This window comes from Geospiza fortis, unplaced genomic scaffold (genome assembly GCF_000277835.1).
Source record: "Geospiza fortis unplaced genomic scaffold, GeoFor_1.0 scaffold106, whole genome shotgun sequence".
Taxonomy (NCBI): domain Eukaryota; kingdom Metazoa; phylum Chordata; class Aves; order Passeriformes; family Thraupidae; genus Geospiza; species Geospiza fortis.
In genome coordinates this window covers 3,014,995-3,040,292 of record NW_005054377.1, presented here as the reverse complement: position 1 = coordinate 3,040,292, position 25,298 = coordinate 3,014,995, and the positions used below count along the sequence as shown (strand labels likewise).

The window sequence follows — 25,298 nt, the reverse complement described above, 5'->3', positions numbered from 1 at the left end:
CTAGAAGTCCAGGTCATCCTGGTCAATCTCATCAGAGTTTTCTTTCTTTTTAACAGCCTGAACTTCCTCGGTGTTTTCAGCCTCCTTTGGATCTGCACCTTCAGCATCTGGCTGCTCCTCATCTCCCACAGGATCAGAACCTGAAGATTCTTTGTCCTCTTCTTCTTCCTCACTGTCAGGATACATCTGAGAGGGTTTGGAGCTCTCATCACTTCGAACCTCTCCATTTGGGTGGTCGCTAGTGGGGTTATCATCACCTTTGCATTCCTCTTCAACTGCTTCCTCTTCAGCTATTCCTTCCTCTTCAACTACTCCTTCCTCTTCATCCTCTCTTTCCTCTTCATCATCAGACCCCTTCTGGGATTGCTGTGAGAAGTTTCCGACAGAAGAATAACAAGAAAAGGCTGTGGATTTTTTCAGAGTCTCTAACTTTTTGTTGGTTCTCTTGCCTTTGGTCTTTGAGGCTTTCTCAGAAACTTTGTTGTTGCCTTGGTCTTCGTGTTTTTCACGTGCATTCTCAGGGTCATCCCTGGTGGGTTCCTCACCATTCTCATCAGGATTCTCACCTTTTTCATTGCTTTTCTCCTCAGCCTCATCTTCTGACTCTGGTTTTGCATCTTCTTCTGCCTCAGCTTCAGCTTGCTCAGCTTCTTCGTTTCCTTCCACAGCATCTCCTTCAGGATTGTTGTCAGTTCCAGAGCCCTCAGCATCTCCTCTGCATTCTGACGTCTCTGCCTCATCATCAGCCACAACTTCCTCATCCCCTGGCTCCTCTGTTTCTTCAGCTTCATTTTCACCTTCATCTTCACCTTTGGACTTTTCTTCAGCTTCTTGCTCTTCATTTTGAGCTTCTTCTTCTTCTTCTTGTTCTTCCTCTTCCTCTTTTTCTTCCTCCTCCTCCTTTGTTTCTTCCTCCTCTTTTTCTCCCTCTTCTTCCTCTTTTGCTTCTTCTTCCTCCTCCTCTTTTTGCTCTTCCTCCTCTTCCACTTCCTGCTCCTCTTTTGTTTGACCCTCATCTTCCTTTTCTTCCTCATCTTCCTTTGTTCCTTCTTCCTCTTCCTCCTTCCCTTCCTCCTCTTTTGTTTCTTCTTCCTCTTTTTGCTCTTCTTCCTCTTCTGCTTCCTCCTCTTTCACTTCTTCCTCCTTTCCTTCCTCCTCCTCTTCTTTTTCTTCTTCCTCTCCCTCCATTACTTCTTCCTCCTCCTCTTTGGCTTCTTCCTCCTCCTCCTTTTCTTCTTCCTCCTCTTCTTTTGCTTCTTCCTCCTCCTCCTTCCCTTCTTCTTCTTCCTCCTCCTCTTTTGCTTCTTCTTCCTCCTCTTTTGCTTCTTCCTCCTCTTCTTTGGCTTCTTCCTCTTCCTCCTTTGCTTCTTCCTCTTCCTCCTCTTCCTCCTCCTCCTCTTCCTCCTCCTCTTTAGCTTCTTCCTCTCCCTCTTTGGCTTCTTCCTCTTCTGCTTCTTCATCTCCCTCCTCTACTTCTTCTTCCTCCTCCCCTTCTGCCTTTTCTTTTGCTTCTTCTTCTTCCTCCTTCCCATCCTCTTCCTCTTCCTCTTCTTTTGCTTCCTCCTCTTCCTCCTTCCCTTCTTCCTCCTCCTCCTCTTTGGCTTCCTCCTCTTCTTCTTTTGCTTCCTCCTCCTCCTCTTCTGCTTCTTCCTTTTCCTCCTTTCCTTCCTCCTCCTCCTCTTCCTCCTCTTTTGCTTCTTCTTCCTCGTCTTTTGCTTCCTCCTCTTCCTCCTTCCCTTCTTCCTCCTCCTCCTCTTTGGCTTCCTCCTCTTCTTCTTTTGCTTCCTCCTCCTCCTCTTTGGCCTCTTCCTCCTCCTCTTTGGCTTCCTCATTTTCCTCTTCAGCTTCTTCCTCCTCCTCCTCTTTGGCTTCTTCCTCCTCCTCTTTGGTTTCTTCTTCCTCCTTTTTGGTTTCTTCCGCCTCTTCCTTCCCTTCCTCTTCTTCTTTCCCTTCTTCTTCTTCCTTTCCTTCTTCATCTTCCTCCTTCCCTTCCTCCTCCTTTGTTTCTTCCTCCTCCTTCACTCCCTCTTCTTCTGCTTCCTTCTCTTCCTCCTCATTTAGTTCCTCTTCCTCCTTACTTTCCTCTGCTTCTTCCTCTTTTACTTCCTCATCTTCTTCTTTAGTGTCACCCTCCTCTTCTTTTATTTCCTCCTCCTCCTCTTCAGCCTTAGCCACTTCTTCTTCCTCTTTCTCTTCTTCCTCCTCTTTTGCTTCCTCTTCTTCTTCTCCTTCATTTGTTTCCTCCCCTCCTTCTTCTGCTTCTTCTTCTTCTTTGGTTTCTTCAGTTTTGGCCTCATCCTCCATCTCAGTGTTTTGACTCTCTGCTACTTCAGGTTCCTCTCCATCTCCATTCAAGGTTGCACCATCATCTTCATTTAATTCTGGCTCTTTTCCTTCTTCTTCCTCCGCTTCTGTTTCACCTGCCTGAGGTTGCTCCTCGTCCTTCTCCTCGTTTTCTGCCCCTTCCTCCACAGAACCATTGGGAAGTGCTTTGGTGTCCTGGGCTGATTCTGCGACAATGGCTTCCTCATTTCCATCTTTCTTCAGCCTCAGGATTTTCTGCAAATCAAAGGCCTTCATGACTGGGGCATTGGTGGCCACCACAGGGGCTCTGGCAGGCCTGGAAGCCAGCTTTTTCCTCACACAGGAGTCACATGGACAGTATTCCTCCTCACTGGATTGTTTGCTCATGCTGTCCTCCAAAGCCGCACTAAGGTTAAAGTCATTATCTGCATCGAATGATAAGTCTGATGTCTCCTCCAGCCTCATCTGGGCACCATTCTTGTCCCCAAAGAGGGACTTTTTATGCATAGTTTGCAGTCGCCATCTCCTCTGCTCGGTTTGGAGTTTGGACTCGCGTGTGGGTGGCCCCTCTGGAGGTCTTGGCATCCTCCTTCCAGCCCTGCTTTTGATCTTCCTCAACTCCTTCTCTATGCTCTTTTGTATCCTTTTACTCACTTCCTCCTTCAGCTCCAGTATCATTGCATCCATCTGCTGGTTGTCCTGCAGGTTCCACCTGACTTTAAACTCGTTCATGGCATTGACATAGTGAGCCATGAACTCCTTCTCGATTTTTTTGAGCAGTCTCAGGACCCAGGTTGGGTCTGGATCCATGGAGTTTTGCTGGAAAAGGGATGTGCCCACACTGGTGGATGTATCAGCTTTGGGCTTGGGGTCATTTGGGGACTCTTCTTGGGGCTGTTCCTGCAACTCCTCTTTTGGCTCCATCCCGACATCAGCATCACCAACATTGGCATCACCAGTGGTCTCTGGCTGGTCAGCTTCTTCTTCAGGGTTTTCTTGTGGGACTTCATCATTCACAGCTTCAGTTTCCTCTTGTTCTCCAGTTTCAGCTAATTTGTTTTCTTCTTCATCTTCATTTTCTCCCCCTTCCTCCTGACCATGCTCACAATTACTGCCCTGATCCTCCTTATTCTCTTCTTCCTCCTGGATTACAGACTCCTCTCTAGCAGACTCTGCCTTTTCCTCACCTTTTGCCTCTGAGCAGGCTGTGGAAGGGCGGGATGGCTGCTCTTCCTCTTTACTTTGCTCCTCAACCTCAGTCACTTCTGTGCCAGTCTCTGCAATTTCCATTTGCTCGTCTGATTTGCATTCCATGGTTTTCTGTGCCACCAACGTGGCACCAGCTGTGCACTCTTCTCCTGAGCCACCAGAGCAACTGCAAACATCAACCCCAGAGGAGGACATGGGAGTGAAGGCGTGATCCATGGATTTTGGGGCTTTAGACCCAGACACTGGCTTTGCCACCTTGCTTGCCTCTTGGTCTGAGCTTGGGCCGCTCCTTTCAGCAGTGCACCCAAACCACAGGGCTTGAAAAATATTTAGCAGCTCTGTGTACCTTGACTTATTCAAATGTTTTGAGTTTTCTGATGGATCCTCTGACTCCTCATCAAGGAGTTGGAGGCTGGCAAGACAAGTAATCAAAATGTTGGCAGAGTTACTCAGTTTCCTCCCCATTGTGGGGGACACTTCAGGCAAACTGTTTGATCGGTCAAATTTGGTCTCATGTTTTGAACTGAGCAAGGCCTTCATGATCTGGACAGACGTTTGGACAGAGGTTGGAAGGTCTCTCTTGTTATTTTGGCTGGATGTAACTGACTTGTTGCATTCTGCCTGCTCAGCTTCAGCAGCTTCAGGTGGAACCTCAGAGATTTCTTCCTGGTTCACACATTCTTCAGCCTCTTCAACAACAGCTGTGTCTTCTACTTTCTCCTCTTCCACTTCATCCATTGCTTCATCCTTTTCTTCATCCATTGTTTCATCCTTTGCTTCATCCTTTGCTTCATCCTTTTCAGCCTCCTCCTCCTCCTCCTCATTCTTTTCTTCAGCTTTTTCCTCCTCTGGCGCTTCCTCAGCATTTGTACAGTGTGATACCTCAGTGGTCGACTCCGCATGTTCTTCTTCTCCATCATCTTCCATTTCATATTTCATAAGCAATGTTTCCGAAGGGATTTTCCTGAGCCACTCTTGTACAACCTCTTCTGGAGATGTATTTGGTAGAGCTGATGGCATTAAATCACCTCCTTCCTCCTGAACACCTGTGTCTTCTACCTCTTCCTCTGTTTTTTTGTTGCAAGAATCATCAATTTCTTTATTATTCTGACCATTTCCTTCGGTTGCAGTGGATTTAGAGCCATAGGAAGTTGCTTTGGAGGAATCCACAATTTCTTTCTGCTCTCTCCCTGCGGTCAGCACGGACTCGGTGCCGATGCTGCTGATGGAGGAATTTTTCAACATGGTCGCACGCATATTTTTTCTCTTTGGCTTCCCTTTCGGTGGTGCAGGGCATTGCAGACTGCACACTGATATAGTCTCTGACACTGATGCCCGGCTGGAGTTTGCCACCTTCACACGAAGATTTTTCCTGTTTGTCTGTCTTGATTTTGAAGACAGAGACATGTTTGATTGTGAACACCTATCATCAGTTTCCTGGGATATCTGGGTCAACACGCATTTATCTCTTATTTCTGACTTTGAAGAGACTCTTGAGGAGCTACTTGTGGGTTTTCCATTCCTAACCCCATCCTCACTTGGGTGGTCAACTTTTGAACGTACACTCCCACTCACGCTTCCCTGTTTTGAAGAAGAGGGTTCAGAACTAATCTTGCTATGACCCTTTCCAGATTTTCCATTAGGACTTGAAACACTTGAGCAGAGGGATGATGGCTTGCTGTTTTCTTCTTTATAGCTCCTCTTCTTTGAGCTTTTTGAACATTCACTGTAGCCATTGGCAGTACTTTTTGAGCTCTCCTCCTCAGCAGGACCTGCAGTTGCCTCTGGTTCACTGGTAGATGAAATGTTTGAGTGATGAGATCCTGACTTGTGAGACGTGGTGTCTCCAGCAGATTTTTTCTTGATTCCACATGAGCTTTTGGAGTAAATTGATGCCCCGCTGCCTGATCTTGCATCATCTGCACATAGGGAATTCTTTTTGTTCGGAGTGGATTCAAGTGAAGACGCAGATATTTCAGACTGTGCGTCCAAATGAATGTGGCTGCGTTTGCTCTTTTTGGACCCTCTGGAAGAGCAAGAGACACTGCATGGAACGTTCTCTTCACTGCCACTTTTCTTGCTGCTCCTGTCACTAGCCTTGGAACGGTGGGTTCCCTGAGTAGAGCATCGTTCCCCCTCACTGCTCTCACCCCTGATTGATTGGCTTGGCTTTGTTTTTGCTGACACTGAGCTGACTTCATTGACTTCACTTTCTTCCTGCTCTGCTTCCACCTCTTCAGCCTTTTTCTTGGGGCAGGACTCACTGGAGAAAGAGGACACCACTGGGTTGTCATCAGAGGTCTCACCCTGCTCAGCCTTTTCTTTTGGTGTGGTGCAGTTACTGGACTTGCTGTGCACGCTGTCGGCAGGGGTGGAGCACTGGCTGTTCTCTCCCTGGTTTGCCTTCTGAAGGCTTGAGGAGGACATGCTCCTGCCCATGCTGCTCACTTCCTCACACACGTTCTTCTTGCTCTTCCTGGACTGCAGGGATGACCTGGACATGACACTCCCAACTCTGCTGCTTTCAACCTCTTCTGGGTCATCCTTCAAGCACTTCACAGAGGAAGCTTCAAAACAATTTGCATCCTCATTTTGTGAAATTATTTTGGTGATCTCCTGGTCTTCAGGGCTGTCTTGAGTGTCCAGGTTGTTTTCACAGCTTGAATGTGACATCAAGCCCAAGGATGAAGGCCTCTGGCTGTTTCCTGTGCTTGTCCTGGTGTATTCCTGCTGTTCTTCCCCATTGGAAGCGCCAGTGGATAAATCACTTCGGCACACACACTTTTTAACAGATCGATACGCCACTCTGTTCTTTATAGTCTCTGAGTAGGATGAGGACTCTCTCACAATGTGCTCAGAGAATTCCTCACTGGATGTGGTGTGGATGCTATCCACAGATGTCATTTTTTTGTGGACTACTCTCCTGTGCGAAGATGTGCTGGAGCATGATGACCGTGTGTGCCAGGTGCTTCGCACACCGGGCTCTTCCCTCTGGGACATGTGCATGGGGTTCTTCCAAATGTCATAGTCCTGGTGTTTCTTTCCACAGCTGTGGCAGTGGGCCTCGTCATATTCTGATTCCTCAAGTCTGGACATGTAGGAATCGATATCACAGGGATATAAGGAATCATCTGCCTCTGAGCTGGCTTCTGGGTTCATTTTCTGTAGGGGATCTGCTCCGCTGTCCTCCTCCACTCCTGACTCCTCACAAGGCAGCTGGTTCATCAGGTTAGACTTTTTGATCTGGGTGGACCACTGCAAAGTCTCATCGTTGAGCAAGCGGAAGCGAACCTTCATCTCCACGGACAAGCTCCCATCCTTGTTCACGTGGACCCGCTTCTCGATGTCATCATTGACCAGGGACTGGACAAGGTCCCCAGCTTTTGGGTGAGAGCAGCCATTGGAGAAGGGCCCCCCGTTGTCTGGAGAGGCTGCGAGGCCATTGGGGTATGACTTTTCTGATGACAAGGAAAATCTCATCGACCTGTTGCTGGATGCTGACCGTGGATGGATAACGCTTTTTTTGGCTTTCAGTCCGAAGTTCACTGGAGTGAAGAAAGGAAAGATGGAAAAATATGTTAATTCACATAAAAATGAGAGAAAATATGCAAGTCAAGCCCTCAAACTAGTGGATCTTTATTCCATTAAAGCCAAGCCTATGGCAATTTACACAGTTTGGAAATTTGTCCTTGACTAAGTCATGTCCAATAATCATAGAATAGTTAAGGTTGCAGGGGACCTCTGGAGATAATCTAGTCCAACTTCCTTGTTAAATTTTAAGTTTTGAATTAATAATCTGTAATAAAATCTTCTACAACTTTATTTTAAAAAATAAATTGAAACACAAACACTTTGTTTTATTTAGTGCATGTCAGGAAGTAAAATTAAGAAAAATAAAAAATATATATTCATATGGAGCAATTTAGTCTCTGAGTTAGTGCATTTTTTTGTGTTGCAGATATTCCTTTATTTAACTGTGAAAGTTTTCATTTTTCTTATTTAACCAAGGAAAAATACATGGAGAAACGACCCTCTTCCTTAGCTGGTCACACATTTATTGTGTAACATCTATTTCTCCACTCATATTCCAGGAAATGTGTGGCCATGTACACCAGAGCAACACTCAGTCCCTGCAAGGATGTGCCACTAAGAATAATTATAATTCTTATTAAAACATAAAGACCAATTAGAAAAGGAATTGTAAGCTGGTGATAATTACAAAGAGAAATGGTGGGAGTTGTAGAAGAAATCAATGAGAATAAGGAAATTTAGGAATTGGAATTGGAATTGGAATTGGAAGAACATCTTTATGGCCTGTGCAATGATCTGCATAGATTTGTTTAGGTCCCTTCATTTCAAGCAGAATATGTTGCTATCAGTCTGTCTTGCAAGACATTAATCTGTCTTATTTTGAGCATATGTTTGTCCAGAATTTCCTTGTACATTTATCCAGACAATCCTGTGCCTCCATGGGCATATGGATATGCAGCTGATTGGAGGGCATTTTAGGAAGGAAATACTGAACAGGAGCACATCCAAATCACATTAAATAGCTTTTCCCTGATCATCTTAATGATTGAACTGATGGATTTGCTCAGTCTCTTGATGGGCAAAGCTCCAGATTATTCCCATGTTTCCCTCCAATTTTTTATGTCTTGGATAGTGAGCATAGTATGTCTCTGTCTTTGAGTTTCTACAACTTGTTGGCAACACACAAATGAATCTTTCCCAGCTCCTGGTATTGATAATGGAGAGAAACAAACACACCTCTGGGGCACACTTAATTTCATCCTACAATAAATCCTTAATACCGGTGAGATTAATCTCCCTTTTGGAATTCGGAAGTTTCTTTTCCCAGGCTACTGAGGGTGGCTGGTTTAATTACCTGTTTAATTACCTTAGATAACTCATGATGGGGTGCCAAAAAATATAATCCTGAATAATCCATAACATACTCCTTCCTGAATATAATCCTTCCATAAAAACACACTTTGTTTGCAAAAGGCCAGCTGTAACCTGCAGGAGAAACTGAGTCTCCTGATGGCAGAACCCAGGCATCCTCTGGTCCTGGTGCAGGAAAATGCAGGAGGGAAGGCATGACAAGACAGACAACAAGGGGATAGAGGATTCGTGGGAAATCTCCAGAGTCTGGGTGGACAGACACAGGAAAGGAGGGAGTTCTGGAAGGAAAAGGAGACCCAGAGATATGAAAGAGGAAGGGAAGTCAGCCAGACATGGGGAGCATGTAAAAGAAAGACTAGGGGGTGTAGGGAGGAAATCCTAGAAGGAAACCAGAGAAAAAGAAGGGGAGGATGGAAAGGCCTGGGAGGCAGGGAGAGGGAAGTGCATTTTCCACATGAAATCCGTACGTTGGGGCAGCACAATGGGGACCTGCAATCCCCAGGCTGTGGGACACGGCCCTGGGTAGGACCACGCGACACGGCCCCGAGGTTTTTCTTACTTTCATTGTTCTCGTTGACATTGTTGCCATTGTTGGAGCGGGGAGGCAGGTTGGGCAGCTTCTCCACAGAGTGTTTCCTCAAATTCTCCATGGATACAGGTTTGAAGGGCTCCCGGCCGACGCACACCAGCACGTTGGGGCAGTGGAGCAGGGCCTGCATGCTGTCGATCTGCAAAGGGAGCAGCAAGGGGAGCACCATGAGCCAAGAATTTGGTTCTTCCAGGCCTGCAATCAACTGACATTGTGTTGTTACCTAAATAAAAGAGTATGTGGATAATGGTCTCAAGCACTCAATGTTGTTTTTGGGGCTTTCCTGTGCAGGGCCAGGTGTTGGACTTGATGGCCCTTGTAGGTATTTTCCAGCTTAGGATATTCTGTGATTCAATGAAAATAAACATGGTTCTGGAGAACTTTGTGGTCTACCAGAGCCTGTTGGAGAATTCTTCCATTGAAAGAGAAGCTCTGCTATGTTTTTGATTAGGTTTCCTAAGATAGGGGAGGTCTTGGAGAGATTGCAAAAGGGAGAATATATCTCATTTATGATGTATTATACAAGATTTCATATATTCTGGAAAAACTTTGGGCATATTTCATGTGGTAGTCAGGAAGAGAGTGAAACTGGAGGTGTTTCAGTTTGTTTTACAGAGAATTATAACTTTTAAAATCTTCTAATTCTTGTATGGCGCAGCTTTTATTACCTGAAAAATGCTGCATTTCATTTTGTCCCTTAGTTGATCCTTTTCAGGAAGAGGGACAAGAATTGGGACTTCCCTTGATATTCCCTCAAATACTGCTTCAGGTATAACCCCAAGTATTGCCTCGGAGCTGGACAATGAGGGACGTTGTCCCCAGCCAGGGAAGTGCCTGTGAAGGAATCTTTGTTCCTCTATGAGAACTCAGGTTTGCACCCTTGGTCCTCACCACATGATCTGTTCCTGGATCACACACCAAGACCTTCACAAGTCACTTCTCATGGAACTGTGTAATCCTAGAATAGTTTGAGTTGGAAGGGACTTTTTAAAATGCTATCCAGCCCAAGCCCCTACAATGAGCAGGGACGTCTTCAGCTGAATCAAGTTTCTCAGATCCCCCTCCAGCTTTTACCCAAATACATTTGTCTCTTTCAAAGAGCAGGAATCAGTCCTGTGGGAAGCACTGGGCAGACAGATCCTGGAGCCATCTTCCATTTTGTTTCTGCAACCTCTCATTTGAAAGACAAAAGTTGAACTCTCAGGTAAAATGCTTGGTGTCTTTCAAAAGAAGGAGAAGTCTCCCTTGCTGTCTGAGAGTGTCACAGACACATTTTATGAAAAATCCTTTCCTTAGAGTTTTTTCTCCTGAGAAGCCACGAGGCCTCAGAAACAATATGTAAACAAGAATTATCTGCTGCTGTGGAATGCAACAGATGGATCTGTGATTGGTCCATGTTGGTTGTTTCTAATTAATGGCCAGTTACAGTCCAGCTGTCTTGGACTGTCTGAGAGTCACAAGCTTTTGTTATCATTCCATTCTTTTCCCTTTCCTTTGCAAGCCTTCTGATGAAACCCTTTCTTCTATTCTTTTAGCATAGTTTTAATATAGTATATATCATAAAATAATAAATCAAGCCTTCTGAAACATGGAGTCAGATCCTTGTCTCTTCTCTCGTCCTGGGACCCCTGACAACACCACTACATGAGAGGACTTTAGAGTGGCCAATTTCTGGCAGCTTTGTGCATCTCCACAACGTGGGATATCCCTTCCTCCTCAGCCTGCTACATCAGGAGAACATCTCTAGAGCATAGGGACGACTCCAACAAGAGGCGACCACACCATGGGTTACCAAGCCAGCACTGGTGTTGGGCTTATCAAGATGCACCCTGACCTCACCCCATCACTTAATCATCATCCCCTTAATGAGAACCAAGATAAGGAATCTCAGAGGGGCAGCAATGATGGCTCTGTAGTCATCACATGTGCCTGAAATAACAGCAAGTAAAGACCTCAACCTCTAAATATTGTTACAGCCAAGGAATGAAGAACCAGGGCCCCTTTGGAGCCCAAGCCCTCAGTTTGTGAGATGCTCCTGGGGTTTTCCAAGATGTCCCACCAGGACTGTGGGAGGCACTAAGGGATTGGTGTTGGATCTGGTGCAAATAAGAGGATAAATGTGTGGAGGGCGGAAAAGCAAAACAGAGATAAATGGAAGAACATTCTAGATCCAATTAATCACTTCTGAAATAATTTCTTACAATAAAACTTATGGCACCAACTTTTTAGTGGAAATACAATAAAAAACCCTTTGTCTTACCATTAATTTTTATTTTCTGCTTGTGTTATAACAATGCTTGTGTTTTAGGCCCATCCAGTTTGCTATAAAACCTAAAATAAGAGCTTTTCTCACTCATTAAAACTTTCATTAAATTCTGCAAAGCAAAGAAACTGCCAAATTCATGTGATGGGTACCATGACACAGAAAAATATCCCACAAATCTCAGTTTGCCTCTGTTCACTCCACTTCTGGTCCATCTATTACTAAAAAAAATCTTGATACAGTCCTAATGAAAATAGCTTTCTAGCTCACTTTAAAAGTTTATTGAAAGCCTAGAATTTAATAAATCAAATATTTGGAGTAGTATTTTGCCATCTGTTAATGGAAATTCTGTTAATTTCTTTATTAATTTAAAGGAAATTCTGTTAATTTCCTTCTTTACTTTTCTGTTCTCTTTCCCCCTGATCTTATACAAGTAGGAAAAATAAGTGAGGATAAAAAAGAAGAAAGAGAAAAGGAAAAATAGGAAGAGAAAAAAAAAAGAAAAATAGACAGGAAACATGTTCTGTCCCTAAAGTAAAAGAATCTGTCTTTCAAGCCCCACTAAGTTTAGGAACTGTTCTATTTGTAAAGGACATTTTTTTTCAGTGAAAGCTATTTTTTGCCCACATTTTCTCACGTGGCTCTGTGTCTGGGTGTAGATATTTCAATCACACTCATCACTGCTGTGCTGTGTGTGCAGGAAATAGATGGTGCCAATGACAGAGAGTCAGGGATCCGTGGAGCTCTGCCGGCTGAGTTAGGGAATTTATACATTCTTTTATATGGAATACACTTGTGATATGTCACTTCAAATAGTCTGTATTTGTAGTATGGAATGTTTCTGACATCAGCAGCACTTTAGCTGTGTTTGTGTCTATAATGTAAATTTTCTTCCTAATGTCTCGCAAGATTAATCTCTTTAAATTAATAATTCCAGAGATTCATCTTTGCCATGATTCATTGCTAAAAGCGTTTTGGTAGTTTGAAATACAACTGAATGTTTTCCGAGGGTTAAATAAATGCCATTTCTCACATTGATTTAATGCAGCATCCACTGTTTCAGGGCAGTGCAGGGTTGGGATAGCAGCTCATTCCATCTGCTCCATACAGAGCCTTCCCCCGCTGCTCCAGGAATTCCATCCTCTCAACACACTGCCTGGGATTTCCAGAGAACATCTGTTCTCATATTTCAATCTGAAATCTTTTACTAATGCTGAATTATCACTGAACAGCACATCCCCTCTTGTGTGTTTAACAACTTGCAGCTCACTCGGTGTGTCCTGGGTGAGGCCCATGCAATTCTGTGATTTTAAAGCAATAGTAAAACCTCATATTTTTTTTCTGGTAAACAGATTCCTCACTTCCATCAGGCTGCCACAGCAAGATTCCTGAGCGGCCATGCTAGAATATTCAGAGAAAACAGTATTAAATCCCACCACAATTTATCTAAAATACACCCAGAGGCAATGGATTGTAAATCCTTAAAATCTGGTGATTGCCTGAAGAAGATGTGATGGAGAATGCCCTGCTCTAATATTTCTCAATTAATTCATCACACAGGATTGTAACTCATCATCTACAATCAAGGCTTCCTGGTGGAAAGCAGCCAATATTTTTGGGAGATGGGTAATTTCACCTGATGCAGGTCAACATCCCCCCTTGGATACACCTGATTCTCACTGACGACATAGTCAATCATCTCAGTTGTCTGAATGTAGATTCGCAGAACAATTTGTGATATTCTAGAGTATCCAATATGTGCCTGAGGATGGCTGACAGGATAAAAGATAAATATGACACCAGAAAGGTCAGCAGGATACATCAACCACATTCATAAGTTGGAAAATGAGGTATCTTCATTTGCAAGCTGAGTCCCAAAACATGGGAATCTGAAGAATATTTTAATTATAAGTGAACAATTAGGAATAAAATGGAAGAGAAATAATGGCTTATGATAAAGGTGTTTGGTGGGTTAGCAAAGAGTTCCTTTGGATCACTCAGGATCCATTCAAGCCTTCCTGGAGTTCCCTTGATGTAACTCAGTCACAGTTACAGCTGTGGATTATCAGAGACAAAAATCCACAATTCATGGGATCAGCCTCTATAAATTGAAACTTGGTGGGTTGGAATAAACTCCCATAAAAGTTTTATTGTGTAATACCTGAAAATTAAATCAAGTTTCTCAATCTGACTGTAAAATCAGATCCAAGTCCCACTGTAATAGATGGAGAGAAACTTGGTGACCTCCACAGACTCTGGATCAGGATCCAAGAGGATTATGGATGCTGTGAGTGAAGGTCTGGAAAAGAGCCCAGGCTGGATGAGTCTTAGAGCAGCCTGGTCTAGTGGAAGGTGTCCCTGCCCATGGCAGGGGGTTGGAACAAGATGATCTTTAAGATCACTTCCAACTCAAACCATCCTATGGTTTATGATTCATTATCCCCCACCAGAGGAACTCCCTGCCCCATGGGACGTGGCATTTATGGATTGGTTCAAAAAAGCTCGACATTCTTTCCAAGAAAAATTATTTACAGTCATTAAGGTCTACTAGGAAGGTTACCACAAGTGAGGTGTAAATGAAAACACATCCTCTCTTTTGAAATACCCCTTTTTTTTGCAGTCTGGCTGCTATCCATTAAGGATGGATTGTCTCCATGAATTTTGCTATACAGGACCCACCAACTGCTGTGATCTCAGCAAGGACCTCTAGGTGCTACTGCAACACAATTAATAATAAAATGCCATCAATATCTATACAGAAGCAAGACAAACATAACACCTCTAAAATACAGAAGCAGCTGGTTGTTGTGGAGAACCTGCCACCCTCTGGCTCTTCCCAGAGAAAGAAGAACCACTCAGCCTTGCTCACCTCAGAAGCTGAGCACAGATAGCAGCTTCTGATGAAGGCAGAGTGAAGGAGACATCCCTGCTCTGGCTCTGCTGGCTGCCAGCCAGCCAAAGACATCTGAGACTTAATCAGAATGTGGAAATAATGCAAGACATGGTTCAGAGGACAAATCTATAAACGAATCCACCTTCCAAAGGAGTGCAGAGATGCATGGGAGAAACAGGAAAAGCTGGAAACAGAGGAGCAGGCTAATGGGCTGAGTCCATGCCCTGTGCTCTCTCACTGCCTCCTTTCCTAGAGCTCTTCCACTGCTCCATTTTGTCTTCCGTTCCCATTTACACCTCCTTGGAGTGTGAACAGCCCACTTGTTTTGTGGATGTGCCACATCCAATCCGGAGGCATCCAGGCTCTGAACTGATGTATTGTGGTTTAACAATAATGAATTTTGCACTTTATTCATGCAAAGAACCCATTTGCCCTTCCCTTCCCCAAACTTTGCACCAGAGGAATTAGAGAGTGGTTCTTCTGGGGAGTGGCTGGGTAATCTGTGGTCAGAAGGTGAATCATGGGGTGTTGCCACTCCATGCCCACATATAAATTAGTAAAGTAGTGGAAGAAAAGGAGGAGGAAGAGATCAGGAAGTGCATGACTTATTGTCTCTTTCTCTTACTTTAGCAGGGGTCAGAAGACTCTTCCCTGTCATCAACAGGAACACAGAGCAAGAGGCAATACTGAACTTGGAGTGAGGAAATACTGCATGGAAATGGATCTAATCCTCTGGAAATGGTAGCACCCAAATTGATGGTCAAGAAGAGAGCGCACTGCATCCCTTGCATCTCCCAGATCAAAACTCACATGGTTTCTTAAACTTAATTAAATATCAAGTCCTCAGATCCCCACAGAATCATGGAATGGTTTGGGTGGGAAGGGGCTTCACAGATCATCCAGTTCTACCCGTGGCAGGGACACCTTCCACCATCCCAGGTTTCTCCAAGACCCATTCTAACCCGGCCTTGGACATCTTCCAAGGATCCTGGGGCAGCCACAGCTTCTCTGGGTAACCTGTGCCAGGGCCTCCCCACCGTCACAGGGAACAATTCCTTCCCAATATCCCATCTAACCCTGCCCTCTGTCTGTCTGAAGCCGTTCCTCCTTGTCCTGTCTCTCCATGTCCTTGTCCAAAGTCTCTCTCCATCTTTCTTGCATGCTCCTTTCAGGTACTGGAAGGCTCATTCCGAAACCTTCTTTTGCCAAAGAAAAATGCATAACAGGCTCCCTTCAGGTACTGGAAGGCTCATCCCAAAACCTTTTACCAAAGAAAGATGCATAAATCAGGACAGATTCCAGTGTCCAAGGCTCTTGAAATTACAAGCTGCCACCTTTATTTGATGCTTATTTAATGAGAATATGGGTAAGTCCAGTGCTCCATGTGCTGAAATGCATCAATGTAAGATAATTTGCCATTCCAACATTTCTCCAAGCATCAGCATCTTCTAGATTTTTGCAGACATGACCTGTTCAGCTTTCAGGTTTGCCCACAGTGTAAAAGCACATGAAAAAATGAGAGTTTTGGAAGACTATGAAGCACTCAATGAGCCAAGTAAAATACATGAAAGAGAGAGGAAAAATGCAATAATTCCCTGCTCTGCTTTCCCAGTCAAGCACAGGCAAAGATCATGTGTAGTTATTGCTCTGCTGACAGCTTTTCCTGGAGTACTCATGGATGCTTTTTCCCTGTGTGTGACACTTTGCACACATATAAAATAAGCATTCTGGGTTTTTCCTTGAAGATACTTTGGATGAGCAACTCTTTCATCATTCCAAAAGAAATACTGCAATCAGAAAATCAGTGGCCGTTGGAAATCACTTGGGTAGCAGCAGAAGAGAAACGCCTCATGGGAAAAGGGAAAAGGGGAAGGGAAGGGGATTGATGGGGAAATTAAAGGCATGGAGAAAGCATGATTTTTAAGAAACAGGTGAAGAGGATATAAATGGGAAGAAAAGTGATTTCTAGCCTGGTTCAGTTTGGAAGTTTTGATTGTGTGAGGGGTGCCAGCAGTCCTGCCCCTGTCCACGTTGCATTGGCCTTATATGCAAGTTTTGATGGCCTTTTTCGTCCCCACCCACCCTGCCAGCTCAAAATTAGGTCTGACTGTTCAAGCAGTGAAGCAGCCAGAGAAAGAGCAAACTGCTGTTAAAGGAGCAAATTTCAACTGAGAAGAGAGGACAGCCTCTCTAGAAAAGTATCACTGCTGACGTTTTTCACCTTCTGACTGAAATCAGAGTCCCCCACCTGCCCCTTTGGCATTGGGTTCATTAAATCTGGTCCATCCAACACAAGCCTTTGAAAATTATGAGTCAGAGTAACATCCACTCCACCCCAAAAGCTGGCCCTGATCCTCTACTGGGGCAGGATTAGCTGAAAAATTGACGTGCCTTGAAAAATGTGAAACATTTGGTTCTTGTGCTCAGCCTTGTGGTGGCTGAGTCAGTGGGAAGGTTCCAGTTTGGGAGTTCAAGCTTTTCCCCATGACCAGAAGTCGTCAAAACTCACTCCTTGCATATGGCGAATATTTACATTGTGGATGAGCAGGTATTCCAGTTGGAAATTGTGGGACAAGGAGGGAAGGACAACACAGTTGTGCTCCAATTGTCTCTAGGAGTTGAGATTGAGGATATAAACCCTCCTGGATCAGCCTCACAGATCCATAGGAAATTGATCCATGTTCTTGCCATCTTGGATGTCTCTTAGCAAAAACACTGTGGGTAAAATCTGTGGGCTCCAGAAGCTCTGGGCACAAAGAGAGACACATTCAGCTGAAAATTTTGGGTTTTGTGAGTATTTTTTTTGTTATTGAGTCCAGGTTTCACTCTCATTTGGCTAAGTCCATGGTACAAATGGGAAAAGTGGGAAGGTTTTTACTTCTACTTCCAGACTTTGCAAAGAGTTGCAGCAGAATCCTTTGAATTCCATGTTCAAGGCCCAAAAGAAAGAAGAAAATCGATGCAAATGTAAAAATCCTATCTTTTCCTCTCCTTTTACTGGCTAAAGGCTCCCAAGTCTGAATTTGTAAAATGTAATTTCCCTAAGAAAAAAACCCACAGTCTTTCCTGTGAAAATTCTTTAAAGAAACAGTGATTTCTACTGCAAGTACTTACAGAAAATTCACAGTTTTTCCAGGAGAGGGTGGAATTCTGCTATTTTTTGTACTCTCAGCAAATGAACAAATAGAGAGATCATGCTGACAAATCTTAACTTCCTTGAAGTCCACTTTTATTTAGTGCTCCTTTTCTGGACTATAAAGAGAGCCATCAACAGGAAAAGCTTCACATTTCTCATAAAATATTTTGTAACACAACTTTTTCTAATGAACCCTGATTTTTTCCAGCAATTTACCTGTTACTGACATAGACCTGTTTTTATTGGTTCAATAAATTTTTTTCATAAATAAAACCCCTATACAGGATTTTATATCAAGTTTAAATTACTGTTATGCACTTTTGTGCCCTTTGTTGCATTGACAAATCTGCATTTTTTAAGTCTGGGTTGCTATGTTTCTTCATTAAATGTCTGTAATCTTTCCAGAGTTCTAAGCTTCTATATGTTGGTAAGCATAGAAGTAATTTTCCTCTAAGTACTTTATAAAATTTGTTTAAGATGGAAAAAACCTAAATGTGAAAAAATTGTACCTACAAAAAATTCAATTCCTTTTTTTTTTTCCAAAACCACTTGCATTTAAAAACAAAATCATTTGTTCTGGGGAAAACCCAGAAATGCCAAAAATAGTTGTAGGAGGTACCCGTAGCATGGCAGAAACTTTTGGCTGTATAATTGAAGTCCACAATGAGAAGTTAAATGAGTGGTAGAATTTCCTATATTGCTATTAGGAAAAACTAGGAAATATTAGTGGTCATACTACCAAGGATGCCAGGGCTCCAGAAGGGTTTGGACAACACTCTTAGGCTCACTGTGGGATTTTTGGGATGTCCTGTGCAGGGCCAGGAGTTGGACTGCATGATCCTTGGGAGTCCCTTCCAGCTCAGGATGTTCCATGATTCCATGAGTATTGCATATACTCAATAACATTATTTGAAATGTATTTGCCCTGGATTAAATTCAAAAGGATTAGAAAGCAATTACACTTTACTCCATTATTACTGAAAGAACAAAACCTCCTCAGGCTAAAGGAATCATCTGCATTTGGTGTATGGTAGATAAGAAAGGATCAGATTTGCTGCATGTTAGATAAGAAAGTCGCTAAACATGGGGTCCCTTTAACTCCACCTTGTAAGGCACCTGGCCAGATGATCTCAGGGCATCTCAAAGGTTCACAGAACACACCTGGATATGAATCTTCTTGTGGATGAGGTTCATGGAAAGTTTTGCTGAGGTTTACAGATCGCTTGTGTAAATCTCGTTGGAGTCATTGTGGTTTTGGCATGGAATCAGAGAATATCGAACCTGAAACCTGTGGTTTGTTTTTAGACCATGAGTCACACACGTGGTGGGTGGAAAAGCGGCACAGCTCACTCGATAACAACAGTTTGCTCCAGATCAGGGGCTGGAATTCATTGCAATCCTTCATACCTGAGCACAGAAACCGAGTGTCGCAGCGAATATGTCAACATGCAACCAGAAAATTAACGATCCCACGGGGGCAAATTATCACCTCTCTTCTCCCACTGTTTATATACACACCACATTTTAAACCAGCTTATCTGCCTCCGTGTATCCCGTTTTCCTCCTGCACTTCCATCAGCATCTTGATGACACCTGTCATTAAGACAGATGACCTTGGTAGAAAGCCACATGAGTGGCCGAGAGGATGCCTGCGGGCAGCCTACAGATGTCCCAGGAATGGCTCTATGGATGTGTAAATCTGAGTCAGGAAATATGTCAGACAAGCCTGTTTCCTGGCCTTGCACCCCTAGGTCGCTGTAAATACAGTCATTATCAAGAACTACTCAGCAATAATAGTTAGGCCACCAGCTTGGCTAGTAACATCTAAAAATAAAAGTTCTGTCTTTACTGCTAAATTAAATCAGTTCTGGATCCCGGGCACTGGAACAGAGTTGCCTCTGCCACTCTTTTTGGAGTGGTTTCTAGAGCATTTTAAGCCTGGATCAACTGGCACTCTCCCAAGCAATTCCTGGGCAGATCTGGGAGTTAACATACGCCAGGGAGCTTTTCTAAGAAGTGGCTTGAATGTGGCCACCCCTGTGGGAATTAGACCCTATTTTGTGTGCTACAAAGTGTGATTATCCACAGGTGGTGCCATTTGGTGCCAGAGTCTGTGCTCGGGTATTCTCCTGGCTACTGGAATAGCTGTGAGGGCTCATCTTGCTGCTTTGGGCTGAAGATCTTATCCTAGAGGTTACTGGAGACTGGAAAGATGCACCAGGGAAGGAGTCACTTCATTTGGGCCATTCTGTCTTTCTCCAAGACTGGGATGTGGTTAAAGATGTCTTGATTTGCCCCAGAATGGTTGGTCTTGCCTGAGTGCAGCCCATGCCAAATTTCACAAAAACACAAGAGAAAACTGAGGGTTCTTACCCCAAGGAGTTTCTAATAACTAATTCTTTACAGTCCCAGGTTGTGGTGCCTGAGGAAATATTCCTTAACTCGTGATTGCCCCCTGATTAACCCGCACGGCAATTCTCTGATCCCTCAAGGAAATTCAGTGGCACACAGTGCTCCTTCTGCAATGTTCTCACTTGCAGAATCTGAGGCAAAATTGAGTCTTTCTGGTCTTCAACTCAACATTTCCACACAAGAAAACAGGATCAGATTCACTCATTTAATGTAACAACTTACGGTCAGCCTTGAGTGCGCCCAAGCAAAAAAAACATCTCAGCCTTGGCTTCACTCCAACAAACATAAAACTGGCCACATCCCCTGGAAAACTCTTCTGAGGGCTGATAAATCCCATTTGAGCTGCTCTTGGTAATTGCCACCAGCAGCCATGAACTATGTAGAGTATTTGCCATCTCACAGTGTGGTTTCAAACGCCATGTGAGGAGGAACGTTGGCTTTTATCGAAGAGTTTGGCTTGGTTTTTGTTTTAATTCAGGACAGCCAGTAAAAGGAAGGCCTAGTGATTCAGGAATCAGGACATCTGTGCCTGGACACAGTCATGGTGCTGGGTTCCCGTGACTTAACAAAGTCCTAATGACTGTTCAGCTGGTGGGCCCTGGATAATTGCCATTTGTAAGGGAAATCCTCTGTCGCTGCCTCATTATCCTACACGTCATTTCTTACAGCCTGGGAGGATTTCTGCCCTTTCTGTGATCTCTGTCTCTTTGCCCCCAGAGACATCCTTCCCTCTCCAGAGGAGGGTGGTGGGGATCTGAAGAGAGGTGCATTCCTGTGGTTTAGACCACGAGGAAGAAAACCCACTATGCGGTACAAAAACTTCCCAGAATGGAGTCAAAAGGTCATTTGATGGAGAAGATAACCTACAATTATTATTTTTAGTGAGATATCTGCACACCTGGTTGTTTTTTTAGTGTAGAATTGATGTTCTCAGTATAAACTAGTATAAAATATGTGATTTCCAACCATCTCATCAAGTAATGGATGTAAAGTCCCATACTTGTGTTTGCCAATATCTAAATATCTGTAGTACTTTGCAGCTAGTGCATGAAAACTTAGGACAAGCTTAATTTACTAGTCTCAGTCAGGCTTTTTCTGTTCTATAATTAATACAGAGGGTCCAAAAGGCAAAATGTCCCCCCCATCCCAAATGCCTCATAAGACAATCAGATTTAGATGAATTAATGAATTACATCCAGGATTGTCTATATTTTAGTGGGAAAATGTGCACAGAGTTTCACTGGACAGTTGATTGCGTGTCAATGTTAACCTAAATAACAAATTTCTGTATTTGGGCAGTTAATCCAATTATTTCCAGTTAATCACCTGAAAAATACCAAAGAGTGGCTTGACCTGAAAAAAAACTTTATTATTTACACTTCTTTTCTTGCTGAAAATTTAACTGATTTTTATTACCTAAAACTGAATTAATTTTTTCTCCAATCCCATAGTCATCAAATTTCTAGGCAAGAAACATCTTGGTTAATTTGGGAAAATGAGCTATTTGCCCTGATATATTGAGTGTTCAAACACTTCACACCTACTTTCTTCAGTGGGACTGAGATTTCCTAATAGGAAATCTGCTTGATGTTCAGGAATTCAAAATACTGGTTTCCCCTCACTCAAGCCTTCAGGAGTTAGAATGAAAATACAAATGTGCAAATACCAATAGAACCAAACTGGATTTACTTCCATGGGAATCAGGGCTTTGAAATTCTCAGATTCTATGATTTAACTTTGAGTTATGATTGAATGAAACTTAGAGGTGTACTGGAAAAATTTGTGGACTACAAAAGGAAGAAATCTCTTTTCTCTGCTTTCTCAAATCAATACTCCATGAAAGGAACACAAAACAAGCCTGTTCCATGAGTGTCTAAGTTTATACCCACATAAATATTTGTAATTTCAAAGCTGAATTTACTCTACAAAATGGTAAGAATATTAAAATGGAGCAGATCAAAACAGAGCCACTGGGACAGAGGTGATTTAAATCATTTTAGGATGTAAGTTCAGATCTCGAATTACAGTAGTAGAAGAAATAAAAGGAGATTGAAGAGCAAACACTCTGAGGTCTATGAACATCTCTTCCACTGATGGAAGATTGATTAACATGTAGGACAGGAGATGTTTCCTTTTATTTGTGTGTTTTGTTTTCAAGAATTCAAGGAAAAACTGGCTGGAAAAGAGACATTGTGAACCTGCTATTAAATGGTGTCTCTTTTGTTATTCTGAGCCAGTCAAATACGAAGTCAATCCATCAGTAGTCCAGATGCATTGCTTAGGGCTTATTCTGCTAATCTGTCAAAATATGGGAATAAATATCAAAAATTGCTGTTCCATTCAATCCCAGTCCTCTTCCCAGAAAGATCTCTGTGCTAAGTCATGGGGGGAAAATTACCTAGATAATTGGGATGAAGGAAATTTACAAAATTATTTAAAGAGAATTTGATTTATTCTTCAAAGAGAAAAATGCAAGAAAAAACGAAATAGCCAAGAAATATGAAACATCCAGATACCTTTGAATGATCATGGAAGAATGGAAGCTTCTTTCCATTGTCTTTAACAGAAAATGCAAATTTAAGCATAAAGAAAAAATTAAACTCCGGCACCAGTGGAAGGAGGTTATTTCAGGAAAGCTCAAAATTGTGAGTTGAATTCCCAATTTTCACTCCTCAATGAAACAGTTATATATGGTGAAAACTCAGACATAACCAACTGTGTATCAGAAACAGAGGTCCTGAAGCTGAGCTATGACAAAAAAAACTTAGAAGAAGAACAGAGAATCCATGTGAAAGTAAAAAGATCGGCAAATCCAAGACAGAGTGAATATTTTGTGATTTAAATTCTTTGCACCCAAGCCCAGAGTAACAGGAAGCCCTAACAGAAATGGTTGTTAAATGAACGGTAGTGAACAGTTTGAAAGCTGGAGGTAAATTACTAAAATTAATAATGGCCAAAAAACTCACTGGAAAAGATTCCCAGGAAAGGTATTAATAATCACTTATCTCCTAATTATGTGGAAGATGATGATGTTGCTGAGGTTGGACCCCTTGTCACCTATCACTTTGATATTCTGCACAGGAATTAAAGGTGTGAAAATAGAATTATTAAGGTATAAAAATCAACTTCTTATTGACAAAACAGTAATGAAAATTTTCATATTAAAAAAATACAATCTGAAGGGACTGTGGAGAGATTAAGTGATTGTGTTTGACCCACACCCACATTTCTGATGATGAAAAACATGGGAAGGATGGAACAGACCTCCAAGATTATTGAGTTGAAGATATTGTGTTTAGAGAATGCATATTTAACACATATCCCACCAAAAATAGTGGTGTTTATAATGACTAGAAGGAAAATTGTGGGGGAATTAATTTAGGAATTACAAGGGGAACATTAAGACTGTACTAAGAAATAGAAAGCAAAACATTTCTTTAGGGAAATCAGTGAAAATTTTCAAAAAGTGAAGAAGTGGATGTTGCTATCCATTCAAAATATTATTATGTTCATCTGGACTGAGCTGGAGTCCAAGTCTTGAAAACTGGAGAAATCAGTGGCAAAATAAGTTAGTTTTCCATAGATTATAAAATATCTGGGCAGGAGGATTTGGTTTGGTTGGACGCTCTTTCCAGACTGGTGAGAATAACAGAAAGCTCTGTGATAATACACAGGGCTTCCACCAGGAAGCATGACTTAAATTATCCCTCCCTCTCTCCTTCCTACTGCACATTCCTCTCCCTGTGCCAGGTAAAAATTAGTTTATTGCAAAATATGCCTGCATTTTCCCCCTCTTAGATAATGGGCAATTTGAACCCAGGTCATTACAGTCACCTGGCTCAGAAAGTGACACCACAGGTGGTTGTGTTTTTATCACTGAGGAGCTGGCACTCAGCCCTGTAAAGTTGGGAAAAGTGGCAAAGGAGCTGGGAATCTCCATTCACTGCAGGGACAAGGACAAGTCAGGATAACTTGTGAGATCCCTTCAAAAAAATGGAGATAAAGGTTAGTTAGCTAAAAAGAGATGGAGAAGAAGTCAAGAGAATCTCAGATTTGTCCAGAAATTCCTTTGGGAACAGAAGAATGAAGGGATTGCCACACCTTGAATTTATTATAGGAATTGCCCCCACAGCAGATTCACCAATTCATCAATAGGAAAGTGTCTCTTGATCCCACTCAAACCATAAAACTTAACTTTTTATGCATTATTTGGTTATCTTATCATCTGTCATGGTTATGTTCTGCCCGGTTTTGAACTGAAACCGCTGCATCATCTTATCTTACTTTATCTTATCATCATTGGTTATCTTATCCTGTCTCTGTTGAGGATCCCATGTCATGAGCAGGATCCTGTTCTGTGGGGAGCTGTGCAACCGCAGGGTGCTACCTAAGGGCCACCTTATTCTGTTGAATTCCCAGTGGTCAGGCGTGGAAAAGTTGAACCTGGGCTGGGATATGCCTCACAAAAAAAGGTGAGAAACAGTATAACTAGAAGGGGTTTTATGTCTGACTGCAAAACATTAAACCTCCTATTTACCCCAAACAATATTTGTCATGAAGTTCTTGAGTGGCTGAACAAGATTCTTCTACATCAAAGTATTGTGTAATTAATGGGCAAGTGATGAATGTGACAAAGCATGATGGATTAAGGTAAGGTGGATAAACTTTTGGACCCATGAGCTAAAGGATTTACATCACAAGGAACGTGACGGCTCCTGTTTGAGCAATTGACCAGCACCAGAGATATTTACCTTCTTCCCATCAATAGTGTAGAGCTTCTTCACCGGGAACTGCAGGATCTCCGTGATCTCATCCAGGAGTGTTTTGAAACTCCGGGCATTTCTGCGGTTCAGGATGATGGAGCGTCGAAATCCACTTTCCCCATTCTTAACCAGAGTGATTTTCTTGGGTATTCTGGGACCATGATGAGTGAAAGGTGCGGAATAATCTTCCAGCTTGCCCTCCTGAGCTGCCTTCCTCATAGTGCTGGAGGGGCGACTGTTCCGTGGCGGGGCCGGCCTGTGTCCCCCGGAGGTGATGCTGATGGGCTTCACATATTTCTTGTCGGAGCACAGGTAGCACCCTCCATCCTCCAGCTGGTCCAGCTCACTGATGCAGTGTATTCCTCGTGGGGTGGTGATGGTCCGGACCCCGAAGGGCAGCGGGACCCGATGGGAGAGGTCGTCCATGAGCGCGTTAAAGCTCTTGAAGCTCCGCTGGTTGATGGCCATCTTGACTCCTGCAAACTGAGGGTCTCCACTCTTGAAGAAGGTTATTTTTTTGGCTGCAGGGACCTTGGTGAGGGTGCTGGCCCGAGCCACGGAGGGGAGGGGTGGCTCATAGTTGTAGGAGCTGGTGGTTGACAGGTAGTCAGCAGGCACCTGAGTCATCCCTCTTGCTTAAAGGTAACTACAAAGAGAAGGAAAAAACAGAGTGGGGTTTGTTTGAGTTAGGAAGGATCAGGGCCTGACTGCTGTGGGAGCAAAGTTTGGGCTCCTCACAACAGCTCCATCATGAGCAGATTGTACCAAGGGCTCTTAGGAATTCATGGATCAGGCAGGTACAGGGAAGCATAGCAGGAAGAGCATCC

General features: G+C 43.2%; 1 protein-coding gene across 1 annotated transcript; it reads right to left on the bottom strand.

Moving 5' to 3' along the window:
• Positions 1-25,098, bottom strand: RP1L1 (RP1 like 1). The gene is made up of 6 exons (XM_014308624.2): positions 24,460-25,098; positions 8,945-9,143; positions 5,664-7,058; positions 4,396-4,790; positions 2,260-4,329; positions 1-1,482 (listed from the first exon to the last, which is right to left on the bottom strand). Exons 1-6 carry the CDS (start codon positions 25,096-25,098, stop codon positions 1-3), a joined length of 6,180 nt encoding a protein of 2,059 aa, XP_014164099.2.
• Between the last annotated feature and the right edge of the window lie 200 nt (positions 25,099-25,298).